Source organism: Pristiophorus japonicus, chromosome 7, assembly GCF_044704955.1.
Source record: "Pristiophorus japonicus isolate sPriJap1 chromosome 7, sPriJap1.hap1, whole genome shotgun sequence".
In the NCBI taxonomy this organism is placed as follows: Eukaryota; Metazoa; Chordata; class Chondrichthyes; family Pristiophoridae; genus Pristiophorus; species Pristiophorus japonicus.
Genome location: NC_091983.1, coordinates 121,631,442 through 121,649,246, shown reverse-complemented (window position 1 = coordinate 121,649,246; position 17,805 = coordinate 121,631,442). Strand labels below are relative to the sequence as shown.

General features: G+C 43.4%; 1 protein-coding gene across 1 annotated transcript in view; it reads right to left on the bottom strand.

Annotated features, from left to right (window-relative positions):
* LOC139266617 (triadin-like) overlaps positions 1–16,350 on the bottom strand; it is a 110,173-nt gene extending 93,823 nt beyond the window's left edge. The window contains exon 1 of the mRNA XM_070884211.1: positions 15,949–16,350. Coding sequence (XP_070740312.1) covers positions 15,949–15,970 — 22 coding nt within the window. The 5' untranslated portion in view covers positions 15,971–16,350. The remainder of the gene's footprint in view (positions 1–15,948) is intronic.
* Between the last annotated feature and the right edge of the window lie 1,455 nt (positions 16,351–17,805).

Below are 17,805 nucleotides of genomic sequence, written 5' to 3'. Positions count from 1 at the left end.
CAGAAGCAAAAGATAGAAAGAAGAAAAGTAAAAGTGGAGGGCAGAGAAATCCAAGGCAAAAATCACAAAGGGCCACATTACAGCAAAATTCTAAAGGGACAAAGTGTGTTAAAAAGACAAGCCTGAAGGCTCTATGCCTCAATGCGAGGAGTATTCATAATAAGGGGGATGAATTAACTGCACAGGCAGCTATTAATGAATATGATATAATTGGGATTAGGGAGATATGGCTCCAGGGTAATTAAGGCTGGGAAATCAACATCCAGGGGTATTCAACATTTAGGAAGGATAGAAACATAGAAACATAGAAAATAGCTGCAGGAGTAGGCCATTCGGCCCTTCGAGCCTGCACCGCCATTCAATGAGTTCATGACTGAACATGCAACTTCAGTACCCCATTCCTGCTTTCTCGCCATACCCCTTGATCCCCCTAATAGTAAGGACAACATCTAACTCCTTCTTGAATATGTTTAGTGAATTGGCCTCAACAACTTTCTGTGATAGAGAATTCCACAGGTTCACCACTCCCTGGGTGAAGAAGTTTCTCCTCATCTCGGTCCTAAATGGCTTACCGCTTATCCTTAGGCTGTGACCCCTGGTTCTGGACTTCCCCAACATTGGGAACATTCTTCCTGCATCTACCCTGTCTAAACCCGTCAGAATTTTAAAAATTTCTATGAGATCCCCTCTCATTCGTCTGAACTCCAGTGAATACAAGCCCAGTTGATCCAATCTTTCTTGATATGTCAGTCCCGCCATCCCAGGATCAGTCTGGTGAACCTTCGCTGCACTCCCTCAACAACAAGAACGTCCTCCTCAAGTTAGGGGACCAGAACTGTACACAATACTCCACATGTGGTCTCACCAAGGCTCTGTACAACTGTAGTAACACCTCCCTGCCCCTGTACTCAAATCCCCTCGCTATGAAGGCCAACATGCCATTTGCTTTCTTAACCGCCTGCTGTACCTGCATGCCAACCTTCAGTGACTGATGTACCATGACACCCAGGTCTCGTTGCACCTCCCCTTTTCCTAATCTGTCACCATTCAGATAATAGTCTGTCTCTCTGTTTTTACCACCAAAGTGGACAACCTCACATTTATCCACATTATACTTCATCTGACATGCATTTGCCCACTCACCTAACCTATCCAAGTCACTCTGCAGCCTCATAGCATCCTCCTCGCAGCTCACACTGCCACCCAACTTAGTGTCATCCGCAAATTTGGAGATACTACATTTAATCCCCGCGTCTAAATCATTAATGTACAATGTAAACAGCTGGGGCCCCAGCACAGAACCTTGCGGTACCCCACGAGTCACCGCCTGCCATTCTGAAAAGTACCCATTTACTCCTACTCTTTGCTTCCTGTCTGACAACCAGTTCTCAATCCACGTCAGCACACTACCCCCAATCCCATGTGCTTTAACTTTGCACATTAATCTCTTGTGTGGGACCTTGTCGAAAGCCTTCTGAAAGTCCAAATACACCACATCAACTGGTTCTCCCTTGTCCACTCTACCGGAAACATCCTCAAAAAATTCCAGAAGATTTGTCAAGCATGATTTCCCTTTCACAAATCCATGCTGACTTGGACCTATCATGTCACCTCTTTCCAAATGCACTGCTATGACATTCTTAATAATTGATTCCATTATTTTACCCATTACCAATGTCAGGCTGACCGGTATATAATTCCCTGTTTTTTCTCTCCCTCCTTTTTTAAAAAGTGGGTTACATTGGCTACCCTCCACTCGATAGGAACTGATCCAGACTCAATGGAATGTTGGAAAATGACTGTCAATGCATCCGCTATTTCCAAGGCCACCTCCTTAAGTACTCTGGGATGCAGACCATCAGGCCCTGGGGATTTATGAGCCTTCAGTCCCATCAATTTCCCCAACACAATTTCCCGACTAATAAGGATTTCCCTCAGTTCCTCCTTCTTACTAGACCCTCTGACCCCCTTTATATCTGAAAGGTTGTTTGTGTCCTCCTTAGTGAATACCGAACCAAAGTACTTGTTCAATTGGTCTGCCATTTCTTTGTTCCCAGTTATGACTTCCCCTGATTCTGACTGCAGGGGACCTACGTTTGTCTTTACTAACCTTTTTCTCTTTACATATCTATCGAAGCTTTTGCAGTCCATTTTAATGTTCCCTGCAAGCTTCCTCTCGTACACTATTTTCCCTGCCCTCATCAAACCCTTCGTCCTCCTCTGCTGAGTTCTAAATTTCTCCCAGTCCCCGGGTTTGCTGCTATTTCTGGCCAATTTGTATGCCACTTCCTTGGCTTTAATACTATCCCTGATTTCCCTTGATAGCCACGGTTGAGCCACCTTCCCCTTTTTATTTTTAGGCCAGACAGAGATGTACAATTGTTGTAGTTCATCCATGCAGTCTCTAAATGTCTGCCATTGCCCATCCACTGTCAACCCCTTAAGCATCATTCGCCAATCTATCCGAGCCAATTCACGCCTCATACCTTCAAAGTTACCCTTCTTTAAGTTCTGGACCATGGTCTCTGAATTAACTGTTTCATTCTCCATCCTATTGTAGAATTCCACCATATTATGGTCACTCTTCCCCAAGGGGCCTCGCACAACGAGATTGCTAATTAATCCTCTCTCATTACACCAACACCCAGTCTAAGATGGCCTCCCCCCAAGTTGGTTCCTCGACATATTGGTCTAAAAAACCATCCCTTATGCACTCCAGGAAATCCTCCTCCACTGTATAGTTTCCAGTTTGGTTACCCAATCTATATGCATATTAAAATCACTCATGATAACTGCTGCACCTTTATTGCATGCATCCCTAATTTCCTGTTTGATGCCCTCCCCAACATCACTACTACTGTTTGGAGGTCTGTACACAACTCCCACTAGCGTTTTCTGCCCCTTGGTATTCCGTAGCTCCACCCATACCGATTCCACATCATCCAAGCTAATGTCTTTCCTTACAATTGCCTTAATTTCCTCTTTAACCAGCAACGCCACCCCGTCTCCTTTTTCTTTCTGTCTATCCTTCCTAAATGTTGAGTTCCCTTGGATGTTGAGTTCCCAGCCTTGGTCACCCTGGAGCCATGTCTCCGTGATGCCAACCACATCATAGTCGTTAACTGCTATCTGCACAGTTAATTCGTCCACCTTATTCCGAATACTCCTCGCATTGAGGCACAGAGCCTTCTGGCTTGCCTTTTTAACACACTTAGACCCTTTCAAATTTTGCTGCAAAGTGGCCCTTTTTGTTTTTTGCCTTGGGTTTCTCTGCCCTCCACTTTTACTCATCTCCTTTCTGTCTTTTGCTTCTGTCTCCAATTTGTTTCCCTCTGTCTCCCTGCATTGATTCCCATCCCCCTGTCAAATTAGTTTAACTCCTCCCCAACAGCACTAGCAAACACTCCTCCGAGGACATTGGTTCCGGTCCTGCCTAGGTGCAGACCGTCCGGTTTGTACTGGTCCCACCTCCCCCAGAACCGGTTCCAATGCCCCAGGAATTTGAATCCCTCCCTGCTGCACCACTGCTCAAGCCACGTATTCATCTGAGCTATCCTCCGATTCCTACTCTGACTATCACGTGGCACTGGTAGCAAGATAGACAGAAAGGAAAAGGTGGTGGGGTAGCGTTGCTGGTTAAAGAGGAAATTGACGCAATAGTAAAGAAGGACATTCGTTTGGATGATATGGAATCTGTATGGGTAGAGCTGCAGAATACCAAAGAGCAGAAAACGATTGTGGGAGTTGTGTACAGACCACCAAACAGTAGTAGTGACGTTGGGGACAGCATCAAACAAAAAATTAGGGATGCGCGCAATAAAGGTGCAGCAGTTATCATGGGTGACTTTAATCTACATATAGATTGGGCTAACCAAACTGGTAGCAATAGGGTGGAGGAGGATTTCCTGGAGTGTATTTGGAATGGTTTTCTAGAACAATGTGTTGAGGAACCATCTAGAGGGCTGGCCATCTGAGACTGGGTGATGTATAATGAGAAAGGACTAATTAGCAATCTTGTTGTGCGAGGCCCCTTAGAGAAGAGTGACCATAATATGGTAGAATTCTTTATTAAGATGGAGAGTGACACAGTTAATTCAGAGACTAGGGACCTGAGCTTAAGGAAAGGTAACTTCGATGGTATGAGATGCGAATTGGCTAGGATAGACTGGCGAATTATACTTGAAGGGTTGCTGGTGGATAGGCAATGGCAGACATTTAAATATCACACGGATGAACTTCAACAATTGTACATCTTTGTCTGGAGTAAAAATAAAACGGGGATGGTGGCTCAACCGTGGCTAACAAGGGAAATTAGGGAGAGTGTTAAATCCAAGGAAGAGGCATATAAATTGGCCAGAAAAAGCAGCAAACCTGAGGACTTGGAGAAATTTAAAATTCAGCAGAGGAGGACAAGGAGTTTAATTAGGAGGGGGGAAATAGAGTGTGAGAAGAAGCTTGCCGGGAACATAAAAACTGACTGCAAAAGCTTCCATAGATATGTGAAGAGAAAGAGATTAGGGAAGACAAATGTAGGTCCCTTGCGGTCAGAATCAGATGAATTTATAATAGAGAACAGAGAAATGGCAGAGCAATTGAACAAATACTTTCGTTCCGTCTGAACGAAGGAAGACACAAATAACCTTCTGGAAATACTCAGGGACTGAGGATCTAACAAGAAAGAGGAATTAAAGGAAATCCTTATTAGTCAGAAAATTGTGTAAGGGAAATTGATGGGATTGAAGGCCAATAAATCCTCAGGGCCCGATTGTCTGCATCCCAGAATACTTAAGGAAGTGGCCCTAGAAATAGTGGATACATTGATGATCATTTTCCAACAGTCTATCGACTCTGGATCAGTTCCAATGGACTGGAGGGTAGCTAATGTAACACCACTTTTTTAAAAAGAGGGAGATAGAAAATGGGGAATTATAGACCGGTTAGCCTGACATCGGTGGTGGGGAAAATGTTGGAATCAATTATTAAAGGTGAAATAGCAGCGCATTTGGAAAGCAGTGACAGGATCGGTCCAAGTCAGCATGGATTTATGAAAGGGAAATCATGCTTGACAAATCTTCTAGAATTTTTTGAGGATGTAACGAGTAGAGTGGACAAGGGAGAACCAGTGGATGTGGTGTATTTGGACTTCCAAAAAACTTTTGACAAGGTCCCACACAAGAGATTGTGCAAATTTAAAGCACATGGTATTGGGGGTAATGTATTGACGTGGATAGAGAACTCGTTGGCAGACAGGAAGCGGAGAGTCGGGATAAACGGGTCCTTTTCAGAATGGCAGGCAGTGACTAGTGGGGTGTCACAGGACTCAGTGCTGGGGCCCCAGCTATTTACCATATACATCAATGATTTAGGTGAAGGAATTGAGAGTAATATCTCCAAATTTGCAGATGTCACTAAGCTGGGTGGCGGTGTGAGCTGTGAGGAGGATGCCAAGAGGCTGCAGGGTGACTTGGACAGGTTAGGTGAGTGGGCAAATGCATGGCAGATGCAGTATAAGATGGATAAATATGAGGTTATCCACTTTGGTGGCAAAAACATGAACATAAGAACATAAGAATTAGGAACAGGAGTAGGCCATCTAGCCCCTCGAGCCTGCTCCACCATTCAACAAGATCATGGCTGATCTGGCCATGGACTCAGCTCCACTTACCCGCCCGCTCCCTGTAACCCTTAATTCCCTTATTGGTTAAAAATGTATCTATCTGAAAGGCAGAATATCATCTGAATGGTGGCAGATTAGAAAAAGGGGAGGTGCAACGAGACCTGGGTGTCAGGGTACATCAGTCATTGAAAGTTGGCATGCAGGTACAGCAGGCGGTGAAGAAGGCAAATGGTATGTTGGCCTTCATAGCACGGGCATTTGAGTATCGGAGCAGGGAGGTCTTACTGCACTTATACAGGGCCTTGGTGAGGCCTCACCTGGAATATTGTGTTCAGTTTTGGTCTCCTAATCTGAGGAAGGACGTTCTTGCTATTGAGGGAGTGCAGCGAAGGTTCACCAGACTGATTCCCGGGATGGCAGGACATATGAGGAGAGACTGGATCGACTGGGCCTGTATTCACTGGAGTTGGAAGAATGAGAGGGGATCTCATCGAAACATATAAAATTCTGACGGGATTGGACAGGTTAGATGCAGGAAGAACATTCCCGATGTTGGGGAAGTCCAGAACCATGGGTCACAGTCTAAGGATAAGGGGTAAGCCATTTAGGACTGAGATGAGGAGAAACTTCTTCACCCAGAGAATTGTGAACCTGTGGATTTCTCTACCGCAGAGAGTTGTTGATGCCAGTTCATTGGATATATTCAAGAGGGAGTTAGATATGGCCCTTATGGCCAAAGAGATCAAGGGGTATGGAGAGAAAGCAGGAAAGGGGTACTGAGGTGAATGGATCAGCCATGATCTTATTGAATGGTGGTGCAGGCTCGAAGGGCCGAATGGCCTACTCCTGCACCTATTTTCTATGTTTCTATATTTCTAATCACCCTGCTACACTACCCTATCAGATCTTTTTATCATTTTAAACAACTCGATTGGATTACTGCTCCACCTTCTAAACTCAATGGAATACATGCCAAGTTTATGTAATCTCCCCTCATAATTTAACCCTTTAAGCCCTAGTATAATTCTGACAAATCTGAGTTGTATCCCCCCCAAGGCCAGGATATCCTTCCTCAGCTGCAGTGGCCAAAACTGAATGCAGTAAATCTGATCAAGGCTCTGTACAACTGAAGTAACGCTTGCCCCAATTTGTATTCCAATCCTCCCCTTTGTATGCCACCCTGATTCTGCCTGATGGGAGCCCTGAATATTCAGCCCATGTGTAATTTATGTGAACGTATGCTGAAAATGTGTGATTACTTTTCAATTATTTATTGTACAATTTTACAAGCAACTAGTTTTGTACAAATTTTCTTTATTTAGTCTAAAATTTGATCAAAAAATATAAGATATTTTCAAAATTTGTTAACTGACATGGGTGGCACTGGCAACGGCAGCATTTATTACCCATCCCTAATTGCCCTTGAGTGGCTTGCAAGACCATTTCAGAGAGCAGTTAAGAATCAATGACATTGCTGTGGGTCGAAGTCACATTTCAGCCAGAACGGGTAAGGACGGCAGATTTCCTTCCCTAAAGGACATTAGTGAACCGGATGGGTTTTTATGACAATCTGGTAGTTTCATGGGGCCCAAATTTGGTCCACTCGTTTTTTCAGCGCACTCACATGAGATGTGCGGACTTCCTAGGCTCAAAACGGCACGAAAAAGATGTTCCCGGATTCTGGCCACTCTGTTGACTCTTCCGGGGCTTGGCGCGGTGTGGCGATTCAATTGTGCGGGGGGAGCTCGGGCCCTGCGCGTGAAAGAGTGCCGGCAGCTGTCCGCATGCACAGTGGAGCGTTCGCGCATGCGCAGTAGCTCCTGCTGATGATGCGTGCTGCAGCGTGGGACCCTATGCGTCCCGTCCCTATCCCGGGCTGAGTGGCCTGCCACACAGGCTGGTCCACTGCCTTCCCGGGCCAAGGTTACAAACAGGTTGGTGCGAGTTTTGATCGGGGTGGGGGAGAGTTTTGATCGGGGGGGGGGGGAGGGAGGGGGAGGGAGGGGGGAGAGTTTTGATCGGGGGGAGGAGGGGGAGAGGAGGGAGGGGGAAGAGTTTTGATCGGGGGCGGGGAAGGAGGAGAGTTTTGATCTGGCGGGAGACGGGGGAGGAGGAAGAGAGTTTTGATGGGGGCGGAAGAGTTTTGATCCGGGGTGGAGAGTTTTGATCCCGGAGGGGAGTTTTGATACGGGGGCGCGGGGAGGCGGGGAGGGTTGATAACTGTGTAGCCAGTAATTTTAATGAGCTTACTCGAGACGTTCCTTTGCCTAAATGGCCAAAACAGGTGTAGGTGTCTGGTCATGCCCCCTTTTGAAAAGAACTAAACTAAACTAAAAAAAATCCTAACTAACTCACTTCCACTGGCACAAATTGAATGTGCAAAATGGGGATTTTTAAGATACTCCAGAAAAGTCAAGTTGCTCCAAAAAAAATGGAGCAATTCCTGGGCAATCTTGAGCCCATGGTCACCATTACTGATACTAGCTTTTTATTCCAGATTTATTTAATTAACTAAATTTAAATTCCCCAGCTGCCATGTCTCCAGATTATGAGTCCAGTAAAAATTACCACTCTGCTACCATTCCCTACATTAAACAATTCAAGAGGCTTTCAAAAATGTTAAAGAAGCTTAATCACTCTACTAACTACTGGCTTGTGTTGCTTGTCACACAAGTGACTGACAGAATGTGCTGCTTCTATGAAAACTGGCAATCTAAAATGTCACAAATCAGCAGCTTATTTTGGAAAAAACATCAGTTCATTAGCTAATTGTTGGGCAGAACTCAATAAATTATAATTTATTACCATGTGAATATCGCAAATGTATTTTTTATTGTGTAAACAAGTATGTTTGAATTCTCACAGGGTTTATTTTGTACTCATAACATCCGATGAGACAACATGATACAAACAGAACTTTGGACCTACGTCCCTTATACAGAACTGGCAATAAATCCTTTATAAAATATCGTTAGATTACATATCATAGTTAGATTTATTGGTCTTGTCTAGAGGTTTAAATATTATAATGTTTCAAATTGCAGTCGTGATCTGAGAATCAGTCTTCCTACTCTATCTATTTATATGTGGGAAGTGGTTAATCTCCGATAATAGTTGAAGCACGGAATAAATGTTGACAAATTTCTCCTCGTTATGTCAAATAGAATATGTGGAACACAAATCTATACAACCAATTAGCAATCCTGTGTGCCTTGTCACTAAAATTCTATTCTATACAGTAGCACAATGAAGTATCAAGCATCACTAGATTAGTGAATGAATATTAATTTTCATGTACTGGAGTTTAACAGAGGTAGAGCATCTCACATTCACCAGTAATTAAAAGCATCAAAAGGTTTTCTCAGTCTGGTATATGAGCAATTAAAGCACATTCAAAATCTGGTCAAAGGTTGTTCAGAACAGCTTTGTACAACTTAAAAATAAATCATAGCTCACTATTGGCAGTATCATGGCCACTGCTCTGGTCCCAATCTTTCCATCTTTAAATAGTTAAACTAGTTCCAGGTAAATGTATAATAAATCAATAGCAAAATGCTTCAGTAAATTTATGTCAGATAGGGCCCTGGCTCCAAAACTATAATGCAATTTTAGCGTAATTGTAAAGTGGAAATCACTTTGCAATCATGTTGCAGTTGTAGTAAAAACATACTTTTAGAGAAGGTCCGGAATTTCCTTTGCAAAGCCGTCCATTTTTGAGGGGTTTGTGAGCTAAAAAAAGTAAAATGAGGCCAATGTGGATTTCTATCACAATCCCAGCCCAAAAAATGTCCACCAAATTGTTAATCTTAAATGTCCACCAGTATCAATATCCATCTACTATGAACCTTTCCAGCTGTATAGTAAACCTGGGCGGATGGGTGTGTCGAAGCAGACCCTGCAAATGAGCATCTTAATCCAACCACATGAAACATGGGACCAATTTTGGCCAGGAATTGCTCCGTTTTTTTTGGAGCAACTTGATTTTTCTGGAGTATTTTTAAAAATCCCCATTCTGCACATTTAATTTGCATCAGTGTAAGTGAGTTGGTTAAGATTTTTTTAAATTTAGTTTTTTTTTCAAAAAAGGGCATTACCAGCCACCTACGCCTGTTTTGGCCATTTAAGCCAGTTTGGACAGTTAATAGTTGCTCTTAACTAACTTAGGCCAGTGTATGTGGCCATTTGTGGCCGCACAGAAAACCCTTGCAGAGAGTTAAGAAATCAGCACAGGTAGCCAGAGATGGGGGAAGGGAAGGGCGGAAGGGAAGCACAGAGGATCTTGCAAAGTACTAAACAACAACATTAAAGAAGCATAAAAACATCAATAATATAAATAAATAAAAAATAAAAAGTAAAACTTTAGTCCTACCTTCCTAACTCGGCCCCCCGAGGGACTTAACTTCTCTCCAAGGGACTTGACTTCTCTCTGAGGGACTGGACTTCTCTCCGAGGGACTGGACTTCTCTCCGAGGGACTGGACTTCTCTCCGAGGGAAAACGTAATCAGTGTTGGGTCATAACGATTTGACATGTGCCCACACAAAATGCAATGTTCTCTCCACACTGCTGGCCCATGTTTTAGCAGGAGGTGCTGTTGAAGATTATCGGGTCGTCCCTTCGGCCAGAGATGGGGCGGCGAGCATCGGGTCCAGCTCACAACCTGCAGGATGCGCTGGGAGGGCGAGGAGCTACTGCACATGCACACAGATTCCACTGTGCATGCGCACAGCTGCCGGCACTGTTTTCAGTGCAGGGCTGTAGCTCTGCTCCCCCACTCCACGAGAAACGCCACAGCAAGACCCGGGACACACAGCAGAGTGGCCAGAATCGTTTGTAAGTTTTTTAGCGCCATTTTGAGCACAAACAATCGGCGCATCTCGGGAGAGTGCGTCGGAAAAGGGGGTTGGGGAAATTTGGGTCCTATATAAATAGTTGTCAATGCAACAAAGCAGCATTGGCGAGACAGTTAATGCATTGAGGAGGTCATCTTTGGTGAAACTACTGTAGCTTCCTAAAACCTTCCCAGGACAGCAGTGAGTACTAGAGACTTATACATTCTAGATTGAGGAAATGGATTTCCCAATGGGAATCTCCATCTTCCTGTGTTTGGAAGAGGAAGAGGAGGATGATAAGATAATGGAAGTAGCCAGATTGGCAGAACTGAGAGTGATGCATCACCAAAGATGTTTGTTTCCAACCGTTTTGCAGACCTCCAGGGGCAAAATTACCCCTTTTATTGCCCCATTAGTGCCTCCGTGGGGTGCTAACCGGGCACAAGATAGTTTTTTCCCAGGGTAAGGGGGCGCTACCGCCTTCCGGGAAGTGCTCGGGAGGTTGTGGAAGTGCTGCCTTGGCAGCGCCGCACTCGGCGGGCTGCCGAACAACCGGTGATGATGTAATCACCGTGTGCGGCGACCCCTCACTCACCCCGCACTGACCCCTTAATACCCTTTGGGGAACACTGCCCCGCGGGTCGTGAGGCTGGCAGACATCCACTCTCGGGGTGGTGATTAAAGGGGAGGGCACCAGTGCACCGCGCTGCCATCTTTTTTTGTTGGCTGACTCTCAGGTCAGCTCGATGATGGTAAGCCTAGCGTGGTCCGGGCCGCCATCGTGCAGCCAGGAACTCCATCTGCACGCTGCCCTGGTGGCCCAGTGGTGGCCTTCTGAGGCTATGAAAAGTGCGCAGTAGACCTTCCCTTTAATCAAAGGGGAGGGGTGTTGAAGGGTGTCAGCACTAAGCAGAGCATCCACATAGCGCTGAACATTTCACCCCAGTAGCACCTGTGACCCGCCCCTAAAGGAAGTGCTGCACGGGAGATTGCATTCCGCTTCCTTTCAGGGGTGGTAAGGGCAATTACACGTCGGGGACGGGACTTCCATGCCGGGTGCTAAAATTCCCAGCCCCGGAAGGTTACCAGCCCCAATCAGGGCGCGGGGCAATTTCGCCCTCAGAGTTCTTACATAGATTTTCCTTCCCACCAATGTTTCTGAGGACTGCACTTCCCCCAGAGACGATCAGCCCTTGCCCGAAGAGTTGCAGTCCACTTAAATAAGGAGCTTAGAATTATTTTCAGCAGTCCAAGTGACCAATGCCATGAAATTTATTTTTGGATTGTTCCAGGCAGCCTTAGGTGACGTTTGTCATATTAGTTAAACAGCATTTCACCACTATATAAAGAAGGTCATTGATGCTGTATTCAGGTGGATTGTGCAGTTCAGTGGAACCTGCAAAACAAATCAATCATTTCTATAGACTAGCAAGGTTTTCACAGGTGTAGGGTTAAATTGACAGGAGACATGTGGACTTGAAAACCGAATAACGACATACCCCTCTATTTCATTAATAGGAAAGGATTTCACTCTGTCAATGTCAAGCTAGTGTGTAATGACAATCACCTTACCCTGCACGTTAATGTCTGTTAACCAGGCCATTGTCATGACACTTTAATCATGCGAGAATTCACTATATGTTCCTATACCAGACTCAAAAACATGTACATTGGTTAATTGGTGATTAGGGATCTCCCCTACAGTCCTGGCTAATTGCTCCAGAACAAATAAATGAAGCCCATGGGACGACAAATGTGATAAAGCAGTCAGTGGCATTCTGAAGTCTCATTTTAGGTGCCTGGGCAGCACAGCCCAGCCTAGTGTCCAGAATTATGTAGTGTGCTGCATTCAGCTATGCAGAAAATAATACGACTTCATGAAATTGAAGAGGATAATAATTAAAAGAGAGAGATGTCCATCCATCCCCACATCTAAAGGAGTGAGCTTAGGAAGGAGCACAAAATCCATCAGCATGCAGCTGGACAAAGGAGGTAGCAGCTTATTTTTTTTTAAAGTCATGAAGACAAATAAAAATCCTTCACATTGTTGGTTCCACTCATCATCCTCAAATGCCTCATTAAAACCTACATTCCCAAAAACCTTTGTATCTTATTTCAACAATAGAAATATCACATTTCATTAATTCAGTCCACTGAAAAATGAAGTTGATGTGGTCAATCAATTTGTACTTTCCAGTATATTCTCCAAACGATTCCAATAACTTCAAACACGAACTACAGCTATTTCTTACTTCTTTCAACTACTTCACTACCAACCATCTTCTTAAACCCCTCTCCCCTGCCCCCTCAACCCTCACTTCCAATAACAAGTGAGAGGAGCTTAAGGACTTCTTTGTCACTAAAATTGAGACTATCCATTTGCTTGGTTCCACTATTACTATCAAATCGTAGCCATAGTTTTAACATCAATACCTTTGCTTCCCATTCCTACACCAATACCTCTGTGATCCCCCAAGGATCAATCCTTGGCCCCCCTCCTTTTCCTTATATACATGCTGCCCCTTGCTAACATCATTCAAAGACATAGGCCATGCCCCAATTTTAATGGGAGTGCATGACCCCTGAAGCAGACAGCACACCTGGAAGAAAGAGTGACATCGAGACCTGGAGGATTTTAATGGGCAGGCGTCATTGCCTGCCAATTCCTGACTTCCTAACCAAAGTAGCTGGGAAGTCAATGGGAAACATTAAAATTGTGCCAGTCAGAAGCCCCTGGCTCTAAGGTAAGTGGATAGGCAGGGTGGCATGGGGGGGAGGGGGCGGCAGAGGTCCTGGTTGAGGGGGAAAGAATCCAGGAGCTGGAGGAGCCCAAGGTTTCCTTGAGGGGCCTAGTGCAGCACTCCTGCATCTCTTGGACCACAACTTATTGCAGGCAGCGTAACTCTAGTCAGTAGTCTGGAGTTAAGAAGATGAATTATTCCAAAAATTGCATATCACCAGTTAGTGACAAGAGGAAAGCGTAATAGGTAAAAGGGTAGAGTGTTACAGGATGTGCATGGGAAATAGTTCCTTCGGTTACTTTACCCAAACTCATTAACCTCATTCTGCACTGTGTGGAAGTTGCATTGACTTTCATTATTACTTCACTCCATATAGTTTCTACCATCATCTTATGGGATTTCTTGTTCTCAATCCTCAGGGAGCCATCTTTTCTAGATTAGTGATTAAATATAATGAATGCATCAGAAAACTTGCCACCTCTTGCAGTCTTTCGCTTCTTGTGTTACTTCAGAATTCACCCATTAATCAGCTGCTGCATTTTAAATGCTGCAACACAACTTGATTTTCCTCCCTTCAAGTGACTGTATGCCAATGACCACTATAAGTCCACCCTGCATAAGAAATGAGAGGTGCTCCAAGAAAAAGCAGCCAATCAAAGGAAAGTCCAGCCTAATATTTCATACCATTTTAGGGATATCACATTTTGTTAGCTGTGGCTCAGTGGGTAGCACTCTCACCTTTGAGTAACAAGGTTGTGCCTTCAAATCCAACTCCAAGGATTTGAGTATGAAATGTAGTCTCTCACTCCAGTGCAGTACTGAGGGAGTGCTGCATTGTCAGAGGTGCCATCTTTCAAATGAGATTTCAGAGAAGAGCAGGAGAGTTCTCCCCAATGTCCTGGCCAATATTTATCCCTCAATCGACATCACAAAAATAGATTATCTAGTTATTTATCTCATTGCTGTTTGTGGGACCTTGCTGTGTGCAACTTGGCTGCAACGTTTCCTATATTACAGCATGTAAAGTGCTTTGGAATGCCCTGAGGTCGTGAAAGGCACGATATAAATGTAAGTCCTTTTATTCCCAATTCACTAAGAGAAAGCAATGTCAGAAACTTTATCATTGTAATGCTAATTATGAACTTTGTATAGGTCATTAGTTCTGTAGCATTATTGCCAAAACAAGGTATTAAAGATGACTCAGGCTGTGAAATTGGCCGGGATCCCTAGGGGTGGAAAGGTTTTTTAAAAAAAAATGTAATTCCTCTCCAGGAGTAAAATCGATTTATGGGGCAATCAATTCACTCCTTCTTCCCGCAAAATTTAATTCTCAGCTTCTAAAGGTCTTTTCTCTTGCATTACTGCGCCACAGCTGATCTTGCTTTGATGTTATAACTGCCATTTCCCAGGAATTTCTTTGGGATCAGCACTGGTTCAATTGGGTGGGCAGAAAGCCAGCCCTGCCACAATTCCATCAGCAAAGCCACTGCTGAAGAAAATGTGAGGCTCAGTTTTGTCCAATTTGTCAGTTGCGGCAGTCTGTGTTCACAGCATTGACAACCTTGCAGTGCCACCTCCACTACTCCTCTCCACAAACTTGGACATTTGTGCAAGGTGATTAAAATGGTGTTGTCACACTGCTCAGCAAATCAGAATATTTATGAGAACCACTTCTCATTTGTTTCAAAATTAAAGTTAACATTTTATTGACATTAGAGGGAAGATCTTCCTCACGTGGGACTTAAATGTAAAGGATTGTCTGAGTGCAGCACATAGAGGAAAATTGAACAGGGCAGAACATATGCCCTCAATGGAGCCCCCACTATTTTCTGTCCATTTATGTTAATTAATGGAAAATCAGGTGGGCTCCCTGCCTGATTTTCCTCAATGTGTTGCACTCAGGCAATCGTTTATACCTCAGTCCAATAAAAGGGAAATTCTGAGCCTAGCACCTCAGCAGACAAGCAAGAAGATCGAGACAGATCAGTAGACTGCTCTCTGCTTATACTTATGAGACTGTCCAACTTAATCACCTGTTTTTGTACTTTGTCGCAATTTGTTATATTCAAGTTCAACCTACAAAAATAACTGACAAAAGCAGTTGGCTGCACTAATTACACCATTAATATATTAACACAATGCAAGCAATTTTATTAACTATCTTGGGAAAGAAACAAAATAAAATATGACAAAGAATTTAGACTATAAATTTGGCCTTTCCATATAATAAAATTAGTATATTTTAGTCCAAAATATTTGTTGAGTTAAACATGAAGCATTGTTTTTAATCAAAGCATACTATATTATGCTGTCTTTTACATTAATTCATATCAATCTCTTTCTTCATTTTTCTGATATATATTAAACAGACAAGCAAATTGATAAAGTAAATATCAGTGATCTAATTAATGCTGCCATCCATGTGGAATCTTATCAATGCTGCTTCCATCATAATTCCCTAATGAATTTAAAATTCATGTATGTGAAATTAATGCACCCATCCCCCACATGCACCATGCATAAATTCCCCCACATAATTTCTCAGGCTGCACAATCTGTGTTATTTATAGAAAGCTATGGTAATCTAATTCTGCTGCTGACTGATGCAGCCATTTGCAATTCACACAGTAACTGTGAAAATCTTCTTTTCAGCACAAAACATATTTTAATTATTTTTCCTAGGGCTTTCAAGTGAAATATATTTTCTATGCAGATACTAAACAAATGACACAGACACTTTTTGAAGCTCTTTACAATACCTTCAGTTGTGGTTTCAGTCATACTGGTCAAGATTCTTATTTCCACTCTCCTGGCAATTCAATGAACTTCTTCAAGTATGCTGAACTTGGTTACTTAGAATTGTGATAATAGTAAAAAAGGCAGGGATGATCCTCACACTTATCAAGTAGTGGTACTGTGGAGATCTTCTGAGTCCTCCCCCCAGCAAGAGTTTTCACAACTGGAGACTTGTTGATCGCAATAAGGATATCAACTTCAATCTAAAATAGAAATGTCTCACAATGTGCTTCCATGCTCCCAGTTTTAGAATCATTAGTATCTGAAGGAATCCAGCACTAAGGGACAGCAAAGCAGGAAAGGACACTAAAAAGCACAGTTACTCTATGACACAGTTCAAGCCCTTGCAACTTCCCCTCTATATCTACTGCTGCCCAATGTATGGATCAAAATAATGAAATATTTGCTTCAAGGTAACCTTATCCATTATTACTCCGTTTTATTATTAGAACAGTTAATACTTAGTCCATTCTGCATTGCCTTTTTTAGCCAGGGGAGGGTCAGAAGGCAATGAATTATGGGTACTGAGCTAATTTATTTTTTAAGTTCCCTGATGATTTGAATTCCAGCTGCCAAACAGGATTTACAGGGATAGGAGATTAATCTTGTAATAAGATAGTGATTATACAATAAACACTCCCATTTTACTTGCTTTTCTTTGCTTTTAATATATTTATATATGAATGTGAAATATTTGCCTTTATTTATGCAAGTAATCAATAATTTGTTCTCGCTTTTGATGAGCAATGAAGCCTATCATGATACTGAGTGATTTTTACAGGTTTGCACAATACTGTACTGCTCCACCTGAGCCTCATCTCCTCTGCACCACAACAAGTAAGACTTGCATTTGTATAGCACCTTCCATGACCTCAGGACATCCGAAAGTGCATTTCAGCCAATGAAATACTTTTGAAGTGTAGTCAATTGAAGTGTAGTCAACTGTTGTAATTTAGGAAATGTGGCAGCCAATTTATGCACAGCTCGGTCCCACAAGCTGCAATGAGATAAATGACTTAGAAACATCAAAACATAGAAAATAGGTGCAGGAGTAGGCCATTCGGCCCTTCGAGCCTGCACCACCATTCAATATGATCATGGCTGATCATGCAACTTCAGTACCCCATTCCTGCTTTCTCTCCATACGCTTTGATCCCTTTAACCATAAGGGCCACATCTAACTCCCTTTTGAATATATCTAACAAACTGGCCTCAACAACTTTCTGTGGTAGAGAATTCCACAGGTTCACAATTCTCTGAGTGAAGAAGTTTCTCCTCATCTCGATCCTAAATGGCTTACCCCTGGTTCTGGACTTCCCCAACATCAGGAACATTCTTCTTGCATCTAACCTGTCCAATCCTGTCAGAATTTTATATGTTTCTATGAGATCCCCTCTCATTCTTCTAAATTCCAGTGAATATAAACCTAGTCGATCCAGTCTTTCTTCATATGTCAGTCCTGCCATCCCGGGAATCGGTCTGGTGAACCTTCGCTGCACTCCCTCAATAGCAAGAATGTCCTTCCTCAGCTTAGGAGACCAAAACTGTACACAATATTCAAGGTGTGGCCTCACCAAGACCCTGTACAACTGCAGTAAGACCTCTCTGCTCCTATACTCAAATCCGCTCGCTATGAAGGCCAACATGCCATTTGCCTTCTTCACCGCCTGCTGTACCTGCACCTGATAATCTGTTTTACGCACACCAGGGCAAACTGTCCTGTTCTTCTTCAAAACATCGCTAGAGAAAGAGGATCAGCCATGATCATATTGAATGGCGGTGCAGACTCGAAGGGCCGAATGGCCTATTACTGCTTCTAT